The 19,227-nt window shown below is 39.6% G+C and overlaps 1 protein-coding gene across 4 annotated transcripts in view; it reads left to right on the top strand.

Moving 5' to 3' along the window:
- The window catches only part of ctdspla (CTD (carboxy-terminal domain, RNA polymerase II, polypeptide A) small phosphatase-like a), a 269,437-nt gene extending 251,258 nt beyond the window's left edge, over nt 1-18,179 (top strand). For 2 of the 4 annotated variants that reach the window (XR_006311762.1, XR_006311761.1), the window contains 3 exons: nt 8,534-8,655; nt 16,531-16,636; nt 17,951-18,179. Coding sequence is in view for 2 of the 4 variants with exons in the window: in XM_043690860.1 (XP_043546795.1) it covers nt 8,534-8,655; nt 17,951-17,990 (162 nt within the window). In the remaining 2 variants the exon portion in view is untranslated. Of the gene's footprint in view, nt 1-8,533; nt 9,474-16,530; nt 16,637-17,950 lie in introns of those variants that run through there. The other 2 variants (XM_043690860.1, XM_043690861.1) reach the window with 2 other exon arrangements.
- Nucleotides 18,180-19,227: the final 1,048 nt, after the last annotated feature.

Here is a 19,227-nt window from a genome sequence, read left to right as displayed (position 1 = left end):
TTTGGTATGCTTTCCTTTATTGGTCAGAGTATTTAGTACAGGAGTTGGGAGGTCATGTTGCAGCTGTACAGGACATTGGTTAGGCCACTGTTGGAATATTGCGTGCAATTCTGGTCTCCTTCCTATCGGAAAGATGTTGTGAAACGTGAAAGGGTTCAGAAAAGATTTACAAGGATGTTGCCAGGGTAGGATGATCTGAGCTACAGGGTGAGGCTGAACAGGCTGGGGCTGTTTTCCCTGGAGCATCAGACGCTCAGGGGTGACCTTATAGAGGTTTACAAAATTATGAGGGGCATGGATAGGATAAATAGGCAAAGTCTTTGCCCTGGGGTCGGGGAGTCCAGAACTAGAGGGCATAGGTTTAGGGTGAGAGGGGAAAGATATAAAAGAGACCTAAGGGACAACTTTTTCACGCAGAGAGTGGTGCGTGTATGGAATGAGCTGCCAGAGGCTGGTACAATTGCAACATTTAAGTGGCATTTGGATGGGTATATGAATAGGAAGGGTTTGGAAGGATATGGGCCGGGTGCTGGTAGGCGGGACTAAATTGGGTTGGGATATCTGGTCAGCATGGACAGGTTGGACCGAAGGGTCTGTTTCCATGCTGTACACCTCTATGACTCTATGACCTATTAATTATTCCCTGTTTGATTTCTGGAGTTCATTCATTGTTGGCTGTCATCCCAATCCTGCAATTTCCCTTGCAACACCGCCCCACCCCCCAATGCTAAATGTCTTTTAGCAGTCCCATCCTAATACTGCAACTTGTAACTAGATGCCTTTCAACTTTAAGAGGTGGTAATCATAATGTTTTGCATTCTCTGTATCACTGCAGAACTCCGAACTTGTCCTGTGAAGGTAGCTGGAAACTAGTCATCTTTTTAAAAAAATACATTTTAAGGCAATAGTTATTAATGCAAAATTGAACATCCAGCATGTGTGAGTGTGATTTGTTCACATTCTAATGATTGAAAAGCCAGCACAGATTCTGGAATTTCTCGATTGAATTTCTTTAGTTTTTTATGAAACCTGTCAAACTCCATGATATATTCTTCTATGGACTGATTGTCCATTTTTTTAAATGTATCAAATATTGACCATGCCCTGTAGGTTTCAAACAAGTCAGTCACCCTTTCTGTAAATTCTGTACATATTAGAATCTCCAGTATCTAGATCTGTTATCCAGTTCTGAAAATACTTCATTTCAAATTTACTCCTACCTCAGGCAGATAAAACCAAAGCCGTGCCTTGCTTCGTAGTTAGAGAAATTTTCCGAATCCTCATTTCCACCTTTGTATTTCCACTGCTTATTTGACTCCAATTCTGAAAACATTGATGGATAATCATTATTTGTGATTCTGTAGTGTAACTCAACATTACACTTCAGAGGTTTCTGCCAGAAACAGGAATTGCCTTTTGCTTTCTTTATGCACCTGTCTGAAGAGTATGAGGTTAATCCTCTGCTACCATATTTTATTCAACAATATCCATATGTTAAAATACTGTATTTGCAAGAATTTTATGTCACTCTATTGTTTAATATAAACATCAGTGTCCTCCTTTCGCTTTTGGACCCTTCCTTGTCCAGAAACCATTACCCTATTGGGGAAATTGCTTCAAATTACAGGTACTGCTCACCAGGGAAAGTGTAAACTCAGCAGCAAATCACTCAGCTAATTCATGAAGCAAATGACAGTTAAACAAAGAAAAATTGCTGGAGAAATTCAGCAGGTCTGTGAGCATCTGTGGAGAAAGAAGCAGAGTTAAGGTTTTGAGTCCAATATGACTTTTCTGCAGATGATGCAGAAATGTTGCCAGACCTGTTAAGTTTCACCAGCGTTCTTTTGGTTTTAGATTTGAGCATCTGCAGTATTTTGCTTTTATTCAAGTGAGAGTTAAAGGACTAAATCAAACTGGATTGAACTCAGCTTAGTATTTCTTCAATTGACCTGTTCAGTGATGTTATGACACATCTTTGAAGCATGTGGGATTTGATCCTGGGTGTCAGCTCCGAGTAGAAGTATTACCACTGCTACAGAGCCCTATTGAATTCGACAGTTAACTATGAAGTCCAGCGTGTATCAACTCTGGAACTATTCTATTTTAGCATTCAAGAGCCCTGCATTTCCAACACTTGATAAGCAAAACTGTTCAGGGTGCTAGGAATTCTCCGGGACGATAGGCACATTCACCACCAAGAGGCCCCAAAATGTCCTAGAAAATTCAATCATGAAGATGACCAATAAGAGAAAATTTACCCTCATAATTAATATTCTCAGAATCACCGGGGAATGTGAGGATTGCAGATCCTGGAGATTAGAGTCAAGATTACAGCGATACTGGAAAAGCACAGCAAGTCAGGCAGCATCTAAGGAGCAGAAAAGTCGACGTTTTGGGCAGGAGCAGTGGACACTGCTGTTTATGTTAAACAATAGATTGACATAAAATTCTTGCAAATACTGTATTTCACCATATGGATATTGGTGAATAAAATATGGTTTCCTGATGAAGGGCTCCTGCCGGAAACGTCTATTTTCCTGCTCCTTAGATGGTGCCTGACCTATACTTTTCCAGAATCACTGGAGAGCTGATTCCTCCAATCCTGGCTGGTTCCCTTTAAGTTGCTGCTGATAGGCTCTCTATAAACTTATTCGCAGCAAAAACTGGAAGGAAACATCCTGTAAACAGCAGCAAGCTGTGGGAAGGTGAGTGTTTGTAATGAGTGAGACTGCCAGGCTAAAAGAATGAGATGGCGAGGACAGAGCTGGGGAAAGTGAGACGAGCAATGTTGGGGCCCACGAGGAAGCTGGGCATATAGGGGAATTGGAGAGGTTAAAGTGAGTGGATAAGAGAGACAATCAATAGGAAGAGAAGGACTACAAAGGGGAGACAGCAGTTTTTTTTTAAACTGATCTGCAAAGAATTAACCGGAAAACTAGAAAGCCACAGGTAATGAAATCCTGGCAAATGAATGTGATGCCTCTAGTTTAAGGCTGCAAAATTCAGGAGCTATCTTAAGAGCAAAATATAGTGGATACTCTCACAACATTGTCAATTGCAAAATTTAGTACAGAAGTTTAATAAAGTTTCAAGGTACGTGTTATCTCAGTGTTTCATATACTAAATTACTTGAGGTGCTGTGATTGTGTCAAAGGCAAATGTGCAATTATTTTGCATGTTTAGATCCCAAACAGTAATGGAACAAATATATTTTTAAGATGCTTTTTATGACCTTGAGTCTTTCTAAAGCCGTTAGATTCAGTAAAATAGTTTATAAGTGTATTCCCTGTTGTGATAAGGGAAATTTAATAGGTAAATGAGCAATTAGTTCAGGAGTATGTAGGACTAGTGAGCATAATCTGAGAATTCAGAATCAAGTTTTTCAAAAGCAAATGTAGGAAATACTTCTATACACAAAGAATGGTAAAAGTTTAGAACTCTTGAACAAATAGCAATTGTTGCTAGATAAATATTAACGTGAGATCATTTGTTAAATTTAAATCTGTAATTGCAATCGGAGATACATGTGGCAATAGTACTAGTCCAGTTAAAATCTTCCATCTTTTGTGCATATGTGACGAAACATGTTCACTATGACTTGATCTGCAGGAGATGTTTTATAGTGAGACCATAAGAGTGATGGCTTTTTGCATATAGAGGTGTGTGCCTGTTTATATTGTTTTTAAAAAAGAAACGTCCACGTGTTGTCTTGTACCCATTAAATACTGTGCTGTCTAAGAAATTAATACTTTCTCTGTTTGTTACGGCTTTAACTTTAATTGTGCATTGATGATTATTGAGGATATTGATCAATTGTAATTCTGCTTTTGCGTGAGTCCAAATACTACAATGTCAATACCGAACAGAAGGCAGTGATACTCTGTGACGGCATCAACCGGATAAAGGAGTTAGTGAGAATGAAAGAGTAGTTCCTGAAAACCAAGATGGTCCTTTTAAAATCTCAAAGCACTAACCTTTTTGAAAATTACTTTGACCCCTAACTGTTCACAGTACTCTTAGTATGGACTACCATTTTATATTGTTCCAGCATGACCTCCCTCCTTGCTTTCTCTGTCTCAGCTCTGAAGGAAGTAATACTATGTACTTTCTTTCTTGCACACCTTACCAATATGTTCTGAGACCTTCAGGTATATGTACACCACCAAGGTCCCTGCTTTCCTCTACACTTGTGTATTTTGTATTCATTTGTTTTATCTACCTTACATTAGCTCAAAAATCTCTGGATTGAACTCCATTTGCAACTTACTGCCTAGCTGACCAGTCCATTGATACCTTTCCACAGTTTCTTGTTATAAACCACATGGCTGGTTTTTATCTCATCCGCAAATTTTTAATGATGCTACACTCCTGATGAAGGGCTATGCCTGAAACGTCGACTCTCCTGCTGTTCTGATACTGTCTGACCGGCTGTGCTTTTCCAGTACCACAATTTTCGACTGATTTCCAGCAACTGCAGTCCTCATGTTCTCCGACCTATATTTAAGTCTAAATCATTGATGTATACCACGAATAGTAGGAAAATCTAGAATCCTGTGGAAATTCAACTTGATAGCTTTCGAAGTTATTGGATATCTTGTCAATTTCCATTGGATCCCGTAAGTCCTCAATTTTCTAACCGGTTTGCAATGTGTGAATTTCAAAGCTTTGCTAAAATCCAAGTAGACTACATCAAATGTTGATTATTGTTATTCTCCAATTGTAAACAATACATGGAGTCATAGAGGTCTACAGAACAGAGGCCCTTCAGCTCATAGTGTCTGCAATGGTCAAATGCAACCGCCTATCTGTTCTAATCTTGTTTCCAGTACTTGGTCCATAGCCTTGTATGGCTTGGTATCACAAGTTCACACCTAAATACTACTAAGATGTTATAAGGGTCTCTGCCTTTGCCATCCGTACAGGCAGAATTTCAGATTCCCACCACCTCTGGATGAAAACTTAAACCTGACACTTGGTCATTGATCCTGCCAAGGGAAGTTTCTCCCTGCCTACCCTGTCTGTGCCCTTTTTTAATTTTATACATTTCAGTCATGTCCTCCCTGTTTCCAAAGAAATCAACCCCAGTCTTTCCAATCTGTCTTCATAACCAAGGTCTGTCCGAACCTCTATGCTTCCCAGGGTCCTACTGTTCTTCTACTATTCCCTGCCTCGTTTTTCCTGCCCATGTACATCACCTTGCACTTATCCAAATTGAATTCCATTTGCCACTGATCAGCCCATCTATATCCTCCTGTAGTCTAATGCTATACTCTCGCTATTTCCTATCCCACCAATTCTTGTACCATCATGAAATTACTGAACACCCCTCCAATATTGAAGTCTAAATTATTAATACATATATCACAAACAGCAAGGGCACCAACACTGATCCCTGCAGAAATTCATTGGACACAGCTTCCAGTCACAAAGCACCCTTTGACTATCATGTTCTATTTCCTGCTAATCAGCTAATTGTGAATCTAGTTTGCTAAAATTCATTGATCCCATGGGCTTTAACTTTTGCTGTGAGTCTTCAACACATAACCTTATCAAAAGCCTTGCTGAAGTTCAAGTAGGGTGTAGAATGCATTGTCTTCATCTTCACACCTGGTCACCTCAAAATTCAGTCAATTTGTCAGACACGACTTTACCCTTAATAAAAACCATGTCAACTGTTCTTGATTAAGCCTTGCCCCTCCATGTGCAGATTCATTTTGTCTCTCAATATTACCTCACATAGTTAGAGGTTAGACTGATTTGGCCTGTAGTTTTCTGATTTATCCCTTGTTCCTTCATGGAAAAAAAGGTACCAAGCTAGCAGTCATCCAGTTCTCTTTCATTGAGCCCTGGAGGTTTACCTACTTTAATGGACCACTCAGAATCTCTATCTCTGTGCTAATTTCTTTAAATATATTAGAGTCCTATCACTCTTTTCTATACCCACATTATCCCTGTTATGAGTAAACACTGACACAAAGTATTCATTTAGAATGCCACCCACATTCTCTGGCTCCACAAATTAAACTGTTGTCCTTAATGGACCCTACTCTTTCTGTACTTATCTTTAATGTTCGTGTAAAATAACTTAGACTTTTCATTTATTTTATCTGCCATTATACCTTCATGATTCTTTTTGCTCTCTAGTTCCTTCTTAAATTTCCCCTTGCAATTCTGTATTTCTCTCGGGCTTCTGCTGTTTTGAGCCCTTAGTGTCGGTCATAAGCCTCCATTTTTCTCATTCAATCATGTGTGTCCCTTGATGACCAGGGTTTGTTGGTCCCATTATTTTCCTTTATTGAAGCATGTTGCCCCTGCAGTTTCTCTATTTCCTCCTCGAATGTATCCAATTGCTTTAGAGTCATAGAGAGATACAGCATGCAAACAGACCCTTCGGTCCAACCCATCCATGCTGACCAGATATCCCAACCCAATCTAGTCCCACCTGCCAGCACCCAGCACATATCTCTCCAAACCCTTCCTACTACTTTTAAATGTTGCAATTGTACTGGCCTCCATCACTTCCTCTGGCAGTTCATTCCATACACGTACCACCCTCTGTGTGAAAACGTTGCCCCTTAGGTCTCTTTTACATCTTTCCCCTCTCACCCTAAACCTATGCCCTCCAGTTCTGAACTCCCCCACCCCAGAGGAAAAAACGTTTTCTATTTATCCTATCCATGCCCCCTCATGATTTTATAAACCTCGATAAGGTCACCCCTGAGCATCTGATGCTCCAGGGAAAACAGCCCTAGCCTGTTCAGCCTCTCCCGATAGCTCAAATCCTCCAACCCTGACAACACCCTTGTAAATCTTTTCTGAACCTTTTCAAGTTTCACAACATCTTTCCGATAGGAATTTGATACAGATTTACATAAAAGTATCTCCTCCCAGTCCACTCTGGCCAAATCATAACTGATCTTATTTCTCCCAGTTTAGAACTTTGATTTCAGGCCCCTGCTTGTCTTTTTCCATAATAATCTTGAATCTAACAGTCAAGGGTCACTGGACTTGAAACATTTCTCTCCGCAGATGCTGCCAGACTTGCTGATTTACTTTGAGGAAACATATCTTGTTTTGCCTTGAATTGTGTCAATTATATTCAGCCCTGCTTACTAACCTATTTGCTCGAGCACAGGAGAGAACAATATGGATCTCACTACTTTAAGTCCATCAAAACTAAATTGTTGTTATGCAAAGTTGACTGCACAGGTGATTTGTTAGTTGAATAAGCGATTGTTTTTAGGAGACCTTATGTATGTGAAAAAGGGAGTAATGGCATAATGACGATGCTCACAGCCAGTATTGACATGATGGGCAGAATGGCTTCCTCCTGTCCCAATGTAGAGATGCCGCTGTGGGACTGGGGTGGACAAAAGGCAGAAGTCACATGTCACTAGATAATAGTCCAGGTTTATTTAAAATCACAAGCTTTCGGACCACCACTCCTTCATGTTCTTAGGAACTGGACCAGTGCATTAAGTTTGAGAGAGAAAAATCAAGCTTTGGTTTGGAAAACTTCCTGATCCATTAGAAACATAGTCGCAGGAGTTGGCTATTCAGCTCTTTTGAAGCTGTTTTGCCTTTTCATAAAATCATTGACCTACATTTTAATTCTATCTACCTATTCCTTTTGATGATCATAACCAGTTAAATCACCCTTAATTTTCTAACGTCAGTTTGCTGTCATGTTTTAACCCTTTAGATCCCAATATCATTAGCTCCAAAGCCAGAACTGAACAGTCTAAGTAGAGCTTTATAGAAGTGTGCATAACTTGTAGTCCTGACATTTTCATTGATAACTTTATTTAAAAGCTTCTCTCAAGGTGCCTCTATGCCATTTATAAGTGAGTTTTTCTAAACACGCTTGTTGTCCAACGCTGATTCAGTTCATCAGGTAGAAGTTAGGAGGTCCAGGTGTTGCATCTGGTCTTGACATTTTAGGATTGAGGCACTGTAGCGAACAGATTTGATATGCCATTTGGTGTTATCTTTTGGAAAGTGGGGACAGGATAGAGGTTCAGCTGACATGTTAGGATTCTAAAGCAGGTGGCTATAGAGCCACATTGCAGCAGGCTATTTCTCCAGCACCTGGAAAGACTACGGCAGCAGGCATACAACAACACCTTTAGCTCCAATCATCCCCTCCAAATCTCAACGCATTACTCTGCATTGGTTGTATATTACCAAGTCCTTTAATGTTGATGGATTGAAGTCTTGGTTTACAACAAAATTGGAAGCATTTTCACCACATCAGCTACATCTTGCCACTACCTTAACAGCAGTTAACAGTGGAGAATAAGTATTGCCTTTGCCATTATCTCCCATTTCTCAAAAGTTAGTCTTTTTTTAAAAATAACAAAACCCCGCCTTGTGCTGCCTTGTAGAGGTTTTCCATCAAGTAGACGGGTTGGGATATCTGGGTGGCATGGACGGGTTGGACCGAAGGGTCTGTTTCCATGCTGTACATCTCTATGACTCTAAGTAGACTTGGCCATTCATTAACAAAATGTGTTTTTGCTTCTTGTTAAAACAGGTGCCTGTGCAGTCCTGGTTCGACGATATGTCAGATACTGAGTTGTTTGATCTGATTCCATTCTTTGAAGGACTGAGTAAAGAAGAGGATGTTTACAGTATGCTGCAGAACCTCCGCGGCAGGTAGCGATTGTGCTCCGGGCATGTCTTCTCGGCAGATTCTTAGGTTGTTCTTGCCCGATTTTTATCCCATTCCCTTCACTTCCCCAATCTACGCCCTTGCCACTTCCCCATCCCTCCCCCTTCGCAGCGTTGTGTTTTTGTTTTTTGTAACGAAAGGAAAGCTTCCTTCAGTTTCTCCTGCCTTGCGTACCTGTGTTTGGATCGAAACTGCAACTCTTGGAGGAGGAGCAGGAGGGAGGTATCATCAGACAAGAAACACTTCAGTGGTTCCTGTCGTTGACTCGTTATGGACAAGGTGATTGACGTCCATTGAGCTTCTCAAAGCCTGACGTTGGAAAGTCGCACATGACCAGACTTCATCTAAAAGGAAGAACTATCAGAGTAAATCACCGACATAGAAAACAAAATGAAAAATTTGTTATGGACTACAGTTTGAGTAGAAAACTTCTCTCTACCTACCAAAAACAAGTATTTGAGCAGTTCTGTGATATTTTAAGTACTTTTTCCCTCTTTTGTTAATTTTTTTGGTTGTTGCTATGCAGACAGTCATGCTGACCTACAGTAGCTGACCTGATTCTGTGATCTCACTTTTGCAGAATGAAGTGCCTTTTTGAAGAAAAAAAAGTTGATAATTTTAGATGAGAAAAAAAAGCAAAGTTAATTTTTTTGTACACTGCATATTCCAGAGATCTTTTATCTTTTAATGACTGTAGTTTTAAAACAAAAAAATCTTTATGAGCACTGTTATTTATGCTGAACACGTTGAATTATAAGTGCTGGGTATAAGTCTCCAGAGTCATTAAACTTTAAATTTTATATCAATTGGCTTAACAATAGTTAATGGGCACCCAATTATGTTTTTTTAATTACTATTTTAAATATAGATATAGTTTAGGGTTACCAATGTCACTTAAAAAACAGCCACTGCAGTCTGACTTGATCAGGGACAGATTGCAAGTTGGAATTATTAAGATCCAACAGGTACTCTGGGGAATGACATGGTGCTGCCAGATACTGTGATGGATACTTTTATTTTCTTTCTCCCACCACATGTTGTACACTGCCTCCTCCCCCCACCACCACCACCACCACCATCACCTCTTTTAAACTAAATAGAATGCCAAAAGGGTTTGCTAAATCTTGATGCGGGTTCTGTGTCTGTAGCTGGAGTGTCGATTTAACTAAATTCCTCCACTTTAGCATTCACACAATCAACACTACAACGTTGCAGGGAGTGGTGTTGGACGAGTCTTGCCTTGAATTTTGTGGACAGGTTTCTGCCAGCATGTTCTGTGCGTGGAAGGGTGTCTGACCACATCACAAACACTCATGGTGTGCATCGTGATGGACAGCGGGCACAGGGACAGAGTGGGTGGGGTTTGGGGGAGGGGGAGGAGTTATCACAGGTGGGCTACATAGTATGTTGGAAATTTTGGGGCATTTAAGATCCGATCTTTGCAAACAATGTTACTGTTATTCTGTTTATTTCAAACTTTACCTGCTATCTCCAAGAAACAATCAATCCATCGCAAATGGCAGCAGTGATAATGCTTGGATTTATATTGTGAACGAGTCTGTCTGTCTTTTGTTACCTCAAATGCACTGTCTGATGCTAAACCTTACTAAGTGGCTTCCTTTCTCTCACTGTCTTTCGTTGGATGTTGGGGGTCTCATCTGAAAACTGGGTGTCTCACTCCACAGTCTGTGAGTACTGATGCAGCATGTCAATGGGCTACACTTTTCAACTAAATTTTCAAAGTTATTTAATTTTTCATTTTATACTTACCTCCCTTCCTTCCTACCCATTCCAACTCTGATTTCTCTTTAAAGGTAGCTCTGTGGCAGCAGGCCACTGTTGTCACCTTGAGGAAGAAGAATATCTTCTTGGATTTTCATTAGGGTACTGTGGAATTTCCTCTTTTGTTAGTCTCCAACAGATGCTGAACATATGTCCATGTGCATATGCAGACTGGCCAATTTTCAAATTGTCCACATTGTTAGTAAATGTAACTTTGTCAGTAGTAATACTGGAGATGATGTTAGCGCAGAAATGAAAAGTCCGGAGCTGAGTATAACTTGCACAGTCAAGTCACAAACAGGCTTGGTAGCTCAGGCAGTGTCTGTGTAGAAAAAGAGTGGTGTTGAAGGTCAATGAACCTCCATGAGAACTAACTTTTTTATTTGTCTATTTTTTTGTCCTTGGCCATTTGTTTACTTGTTTGCCAGTGTAGGTTAGCCTGCTATCTTTCTTATTGGAGAAAGTGAGGGCTGCAGATGCAGGAGATCAGAGCTGAAAATGTGTTGCTGGAAAAGCGCAGCAGGTCAGGCAGCATCCAAGGAACAGGAAAATCGACGTTTCGGGCATAAGCCTGAAGAAGGGCTTATGCCCGAAACGTCGATTCTCCTGTTCCTTGGATGCTGCCTGACCTGCTGCGCTTTTCCAGCAACACATTTTCAGCTATCTTTCTTATTGGTCCAGCACAATGATGGTGGCTTTATTGTATAGATTTTATTTGTTGAACTGACTTTAATGCCAGGGATGGGCAATAGGGACAGCATGGAGGAATATTTTAAAAAGCCAGATTTACTGCCCAATTACTTTGTCTCGAAATGGATGTTGGGATAAACAAGAGGACAGGATAGAGTTGGACAGTAATGTTGGCCAGTACACTCAATGTGGGAGGATACAAGAAGAATGGCCACTTTGGGTAAGTTAGCAGAGCATAGTGGAATAACAACTAGTACTTTTTTTGGCAGGTGACGATTTAAAATAACAAATGGTGTGTAGGCTGTGAAGTAAATTTATCACTTCTATATTTCCCACTTAGGTGATTGCATTGAAGAAATTTGCACATGAAACATATTGATAGCGCTCTTTCCTTCCATTTTATAATTATTTTAGCAAATCTGTTAGGAGGGAATACCACACTGTTACCAGTTTCCATGTTTCTTTGGCAGGTTAAATTCTTGAATCCAGCTGATTTAATTTCAGATTTTTACATTCCAAAGTGGAATGTGTACTCTTGTGTATTGGCAGTAGCTTTGTGTTTCAGTGTTTAAGTTACAACCTAATACAGTAGGTTAGAGAATGGTTGGTAACCCACGGAACCCCGTTTGAATTTCATCTGGATGGGCAAAATCTTTCATCGTTGAAACTAGTATATCCCCAGTGAAGTGTATTGAGGCATTTTTGTTCAGTAAGTGCCACAGCACAAAGTCTTTCTTCTGTTGGAAATCTACAAATGTCCGGGTAATGGTTGGTGTTGCAGAGTATTGCAGTGAGGTACAATATTGTTTAAAGCAAACAAGGAAGAGTTTGGCTTGTAACCAGCTCGTGGATTGTAGAAATAAATCCATCACAACAGTGAGTGGGGAATGTTCCACTACGTATCCTCCCTCAAAATGTGCGAAATACATGAAGATCTGTCGATGCATTTGTTTCACTGTTTGTAATTACTGATGCCACAGATTTGCTTCTGGTTGCCTAGAATAACAAAGATTACAAATTTATGTAGCACAAAAGTCTATTTGGCCCCTCTGGCCAAGCCTAAGATCTATCTACTTTGTCCTGTCCCCTGCTGTTCCCCATATCCTTCTAAATTTATCTTTCAGTTTATTTATCTATTCCCTTCTGAAAGTTATCATTAAAACGGTTTCCACAAATTTTCAGACAGCACTTTGTAGATCATAATAACACTGTGTAATTAAGTAATAACTCCTCTCCCTGAGTTGTTCTTGTCAATTACTGTAAATCTACACTCTAGATATCATTCTTCTTGGCAATGAGAACATTTTGTTCTGATGCACTCTTATTAAATTTTCTTAATTTTACATCGTAAGCTTTCCATATGCTGGGGGTTTCATTATGCTTTTTGTTGCTTGTACATCTGACAGATCTGCAGGCTGACTGCTCCTCATTGCAAACCCCACCAGTCCAAGATTGGCCTGTGAACAGTTAAACCCTGCTTGCGTACTGTTTCTTTAGTTCTTTGACAATTTGCTGTTATTTTGAACTAGTTAATATCTTCAGCAAATGGGGGAAACCTGCTGAACCTTTGTTTGCCCTCTAGGATTTGGCGCGTGCTTTCAAACTCCAGTTATCCATGAACTACCAGGAATTCTAACTAAATCCTATAAAGAAGGTCTCAGAATTTTGGCTGACTTGTGGGTTCCTCTTGTGAAGCATTGGGGTACTTGGGGTCTGCCTAGATTATTTTCTGTAGGGTGGGGAGGGGACAACCAAATTTCATCATCCTGCATTAACTAGAGAAAGTTTATCCTTCAGCTGGTAAATCCAAGGCTAATGTTATCTGTGATGCCCTCTAGAGGAAATAGCTTGTTAGTCATCATTGTTGATAGTCATAGAGTCTTAGAGAGTCATAGAGATGTCCAGCACAAAATCAGACCCTTCGGTCCAACTCGTCCATGCCGACCAGATATCCTAACCCAATCTAGTCCCACCTGCCAGCATCTGGTCCATATCCCTTCAAACCCTTCCTATTCATAGACCCATCCAGATGCCTTTTAAATGTTGCAATTGTACTGGCCTCCACCACTTCCTCTGGCAGCTCATTCTTTACATGTACCACCCTCTGAGTGAAGAAGTTGCTTCTTGGGTGTCTCTTATATCTTTCCCTTCTCACCCTAAACATATGCCCTCTAGATCTGGATTCCCCCACCCCAGGGAAAAGACCTTGTCATTTTATCCTATCCATGCCCCTCATGATTTTGTAAACCTCTATAAGGTCACCCCTCAGCCTCTGGCGTTCCAGGGAAAACAGCCGCAGCCTATGCAACCTCTCCCAATAACTCAAATCCTCCAACCCTGGCAACATCCTTCTAAATCTTTTCTGAACCCTTTCAAATTTCACAACATCTTTCCAATAGGAAGGAGACCAGAATTGCATGCAATATTCCAACAGTGGCCTAGCTAATGTCCTGTACAGCTGCAACATGACCTCCCAACTCCTGTACTCAATACTCTGACCAGTAAAGGAAAGCATACCAAACGTCGCCTTCACTATTCTATCTACCTGCGACTCCACTTTCAAGGAGCTATGAACCTGCACTCCAAGGTCTCTTTGTTCAGCAACACTCCCTAGGACCTTACCATTAAGTGTGTAAGTCCTGCTAAGATTTGCTTTCCCAAAATGCAGCACGTCACATTCATCTAAATTAAACTCCATCTGCCACTTCTCAGCTCATTGGCCCATCTGATCAAGATCCTGTTGTAATCTGAGGTAACCCTTCTTCATTGTCCACTGCACCTCCAATTTTGGTGTCATCAGCAAACTTAACTAACTATACTTCGTCACTCCCATTTGTTTGGGATAGTGACCAGGTAACAGTTTATGTGTGAGATTTTGACCCAGCAAAAATACAGCACTCAGCCCCCCCAGTGAGACAGTAACAAAGGAATTAAATATTTGAATACAATATAGTAAATATATGAGAGGGAGAATAGTTAATTGTGGAGAATAAGAATGAACCATGAAGTTCAGAGTTTGTTTGCTGTATGTGAGTCACAGTTGATAGAGTTGAATAGCATAAAGGCCAGGAACAGTCTGCAGCAGTGAGCTTTAATTAGCTTTCAGTAATCAGTGCCAAGTACGAATGGCCATTTATTGCTCCACACATCTATTAGGGAAAGATTATTGAACAAATGAAACCAAGAAATTCACTCGCTCTGTATTTATTCATCATATAGCAATTTGCATTATCCATATTTTTGTAAGGGGAATTAACCTTTCATGGACTTGTTTATTATGTGTCTAGGAATATTTACTGTGAAACTACACTTGCAATAATCAACCTGACAGATCATAAACGTCAGGTGTAGTCATTGCTTTTTATTCATTCTCATTTTGGGCTCAGTTCTATTTAGTGGATGCTGCTCACATTGGGAGCTTAACCCAGGGCTGTGTAAAACTATTCCTCATGACTATGTGTCTATCATTTTAAAAACGTTAAAAACTGTCTCCTCCCCGCCCCCCCAAAACGTCAGGGCAAAATCATTTTGGAGGACTGGCCAGGCACTACAGAATTGCTCTACAATTTTTTAAAAAGTTTTTGTGTGCTTTAAAACCTTTAAATGTGGTATTGGCAAGTGCTTCTTCTATTTCCTTTAAAAAATTATTACCCATAAGGTTATTTTTTAACCCTGTTGCAAATATTTTCTCTTTCATAGCAGAGTACGGAGAGTACTGCAACTTTCCAACATTTTAATGTAATCTGCATTTGTTTTTTTTCTCTCAAGCACCTTTCCATGCACCATATCATAGTAAGAATGAAAATTGAATTAGATTTCTGTTTTGAAACACTCGCAGTACCTACTAAACTTCAAACACTTACGCGTTAATCAAGCTTTTAGCATTATGGAATGGTAACTTGCAAACCACTCCATATGATTTAATCTCATTTTCTTCCATTTGTTGAAGTAAACTCGCACTGGTTAAAGAAACTAACATGGTTTCAAAATCTTTTTACCTCTGTGACTTACTCATATGTAGTATTGCAGTCAAAACTAACTTCCCAACATTTTTCATGCTGCTGTGTGTGTTGGACTGTGTACGAGAGAGTGTGAGCATGCCTATGTAATCTTAAGGGACTACAAAAATCAAGCTACAGGGTCACTATTTAATTCCCTCTGAAGCATCAGTACTGTGACTGTGTGATGGCAATAAAAGGTCCAGATTTACAATGACATTGGCTGGTTTGAGTGAAGTGGGAGGGAGCTGGATGAGGGAGATGGAGTAATATGGCCATAGTACACAGAGTGAGAGAATGTGTGTTTAAGTGCTGTGTATCCATTCTATGAATCAATGTAAGAGGCACATACTCCGCTTAGTTAGCTAAACCTTACTTTTTTTAAGTGTAGATGATGTACAACTCCTTTTTAATGTAATCGTGTTCAGCTCAAACCAATGGTTTGTACAGTCTTTCCATTTTTCTTTTTAAAAACTTGGCAAACAAATGAACCACTTGCCTTAAACTCCAGTAAATGAATGTTCAACACAATTTCTGTTCTCTCACAAGTTGTATAGACTCTGTACAGTGATATGGACTAACTGTTTGTTTTCTCAAAGTGCAGAGGATTGTGCAGGAAACATAATCCCAGTCTGAAAACAAAATTGAGCATTCCATTTATCTTTAATTCTGTAAAAATCTCGACTGTTCTAAAACCGGTGTTTGTAAATGGTCTGTTCTGTGCCTCTGATTCTAAAGGTGCTCCAAAGGATGTTTGCCTTTTAAATGGTTGCTTGGGGATGGGTGGGGGTGGGGAAGGAAGGGGAAAGGAAATAGAGTAAGGGAAACTATGCAAAACAAGCTGTTGAGGCTAGGGAGGGTAGGTCTTCCCTCCCTGCATCCTTCAACCTCCCTTAGTTACCTTTCCATTTCCCTGCCTACTCCAGACTGTTCAGAAAAAAACACCAGACAGACAGGGGAGAAGGTAGGGTGGGAGGGACCTTGCTTGTTTTTCATAGTTTTATTGTAGTTTCACAGTTGGTGGCACTTTTCCACTTTGATCAGCAATACTTGAGAAACACTATAAAGTTTAAGAGGGAAAGAAACAGAAATGGTTGTTACTGTCGGTTATTGAATAATCTGTTTCTTTACTTTCACCAATAAAATAAACTTTTAAAAAAATGTCGTACATCAAGTATTTTTCTACCATGCATCAGTTATTCCTGGCTCACAGGCTGGGGAGTCCTGTTGCATTCACCAGTGTAACTATAGAGGTATTTGTTGAAGCTTTTTGAAACTAAGTTTGTTTTAATGAGCAAATCTATTAAAAGCTAACTTGCTTTCTACTTCAAAGCACTGTGATTTCATGGAGATTTTTTTCTCCTCCCTTTGTTAAATGGCAATTTTCAGGTCAGTCTGTGGGACTGCTGTGCAGAGATACAATGGCTGCTGAATTCCTGAGGCCTGGTATCAGCCTTGAGAAGGAGGCACTTTTTTTGAGGATCTCTTATTAGAGGTAAAAGATCAATCAGAACTCTGAAACTAAATTTTAATTGGGTGTATAAATGGGAAAAATAGTAAATGGGAGAACTGTAAAAAAAAAGTCTACGCACAAAGTGGACATGACAGGCATAAGCAAAATAATTAATTGTCTCATTCACACAACTGGAGTTGTCATTTTATATGTAAAGCTTGAGTGAAAATAGCATTTAATTTTGCAGTGTTACCACCGCTATTAAATAGGCATGAAAATAGCTGCACTTAACTTTATTTGAAAAAGTTATTGTCCTAATTTTAAAGTCACAATATAATTGTCAAGAAAACGTTCAGTTGTGGAAATCACAGCTATTCATTGCTCGTCATACCTCAGCATGGGTCAGGATGTACTATAGTTTCTTTACTGATTTAGTTGATTCAGTTTGAGCTTACCATTAATTAGATAATTCACATAGTGAATATTTGTGTTTAACAGTTGTGATGTGAACATGTGTGAATCATTTAGTAAAATGTGCCAAATTTGGCTTGAACATGGCTCAGACTCGGCCTCGATGGCTTTGAATGATAGACTATTTGTAAAATTATATAGTACAAAAAATGCTCGTTATTTTGGGATGCCTGTTCTTTGAAAGCGCTATCTAATATCCTACTCCACCTTCCCAATCTCCAAAGCTGTACAAACATTTTCCTTCCAAATACTTATCCAGCCCCCTTTTTGAGAATAATTGAATTTCCTTCCATTTAACACATTTAAGATCGCAACTCAATGCATCAGAAAATGTATTATCATTTCCTCTCTACTCCGTCTGCCAATTACATTAAATGTGTGACTTTCTGATTACTGATCCAACTACCATTGGAAGCTGTTTCACCTTATATACTGTATCAAAGCCTTTTGAGATATTGAATACCTTTATCTGTCTCCACTTAATCAGCTTCAGTCTATGGGGCACAACATCAAGTTCCCCGGTTTCCTCAAATAACCAAAGCTATTTTTTCTCCAAACAAACATATCATTCTGGTAAATCACTGCACCCTATCTGAGGCCTTGGTATTATGCATTCTTCCCAAAGAAAAATGCCAAGATTGACCTGGTACTCCCAACTTTGGCCTAATCAATAATGATAAAGCTTTACTAGAACCTACTTCTTGCTCTTGTATCTCTGTTTATAAAAACATATATTTTGTAAACATGGTTGACTGGTCTGAGTATATTAGGAGATTGAAGCTGCATCCCATCACTTCATTAAGTAGTGTATGTTGACCCTTCAACACATTGCTGAGCCCTTGTATTTGTGCATTCAACCTGGTGATATATCTCTTTTTTTTCAAGGAGGAAATCAAGTAGTGAGTGGGAATTGGAGGAAGAGTGAGGCAATGTGATTATGGATGAGACCAAAGAAGTGACTAGCTAGGTCGCAGGGTTGCCAACACTCCAGGATTGCCCTGGAGTCCACAGGATTTGAAGACTGACGTTCAGGACACTGCGAGCAAAAGCCAGAAGACAAATCATAGGGACATTTTACAAAGTATTTTTAAATAAAAAAAGTCTTTAAACTATTGTTTACCTGTTATATTGAAATTAAATCTGAGTTGGGGGGAGCTAAAGACTGGTTAACTGTTAAGTATTATCTGTTTGGTATTCCTTTTTTGATTGCTCTTGGGATAACTGGTGTCAGGACTGTTTGGGGCAATTAATGATAGCAGGTCACATGATAAAGTTTCTAGGAATATATCTGATTTAGACCAATCCAAAGCCAAAGGGAAGTGAGAATGCACAGTACTGTATTTGAGAGAGAAAAGAACAGGTATTGTGGGCTAGAGTGTAGAAAGGCAGAAAATGGTAATAGATCAAGATGTTACATTGTGGAGAAGTGCCGTGCTGCTAAAGAAGAAATCACTAATTGAATGAGGCTTAGCAATCTGAAACAGGAATTCCTTAAGTTTCTGTTAACCTTTTTTTTTGTTACTGTGCGCACAAGTTGTTGTCAAACCTGGTTAATGCTAAATAGTAGAATGTTGAATTCAGTTTGTAAATAAGAAGAATATGTGTGATGTGAGACCAGGAGCTGACGAAACATGGCGGCATGTGGCCACAATCTTGAGGTGTAGAAAAATTGTTAACTGCATATCTTTTATCTTAATTTGTGTATAAGCAGAGCCTTGTATGAACCTCAAGGATTTCATGACAGGTACATTCTGAAACCTTTTGCAATGGAAGAATTGAAATGGTACCAGAAAGGGGTACTCAAACTTAGCATCCAGTCTAGAGAGCGAACACAAACAGTTTGGCAGTCAGCTGTAATATGTGAATAACAAAGACTGGAATTGGTCTTTGCAGCAAATGGACTGGCAGTGCTCATGTAAATTAAGATTGGCCTCCATGGAAAGAATTGAGGAGTACCTAGTTTCTGTGAGGTATAGTAAAGTTCAACAGCTTTACGAGAGGATGGGGATTGAAATGAGGAAAATATTCAATGTAACTGAGAAACATACTGCCCTGCTCTCACTCCTTTCAATTTATGAGGCAACTAGATCCATTGAATTTTGTTAATTATCCTCGTTTTAATTCTGATTAGATAAATATAAGACAGAGACATCTTTCATCCC

Source organism: Chiloscyllium plagiosum, chromosome 5, assembly GCF_004010195.1.
Source record: "Chiloscyllium plagiosum isolate BGI_BamShark_2017 chromosome 5, ASM401019v2, whole genome shotgun sequence".
NCBI lineage: Eukaryota > Metazoa > Chordata > Chondrichthyes > Orectolobiformes > Hemiscylliidae > Chiloscyllium > Chiloscyllium plagiosum.
Note: the sequence above shows the minus strand (reverse complement) of the source record. Positions and strands in the feature narration are given on the sequence as shown.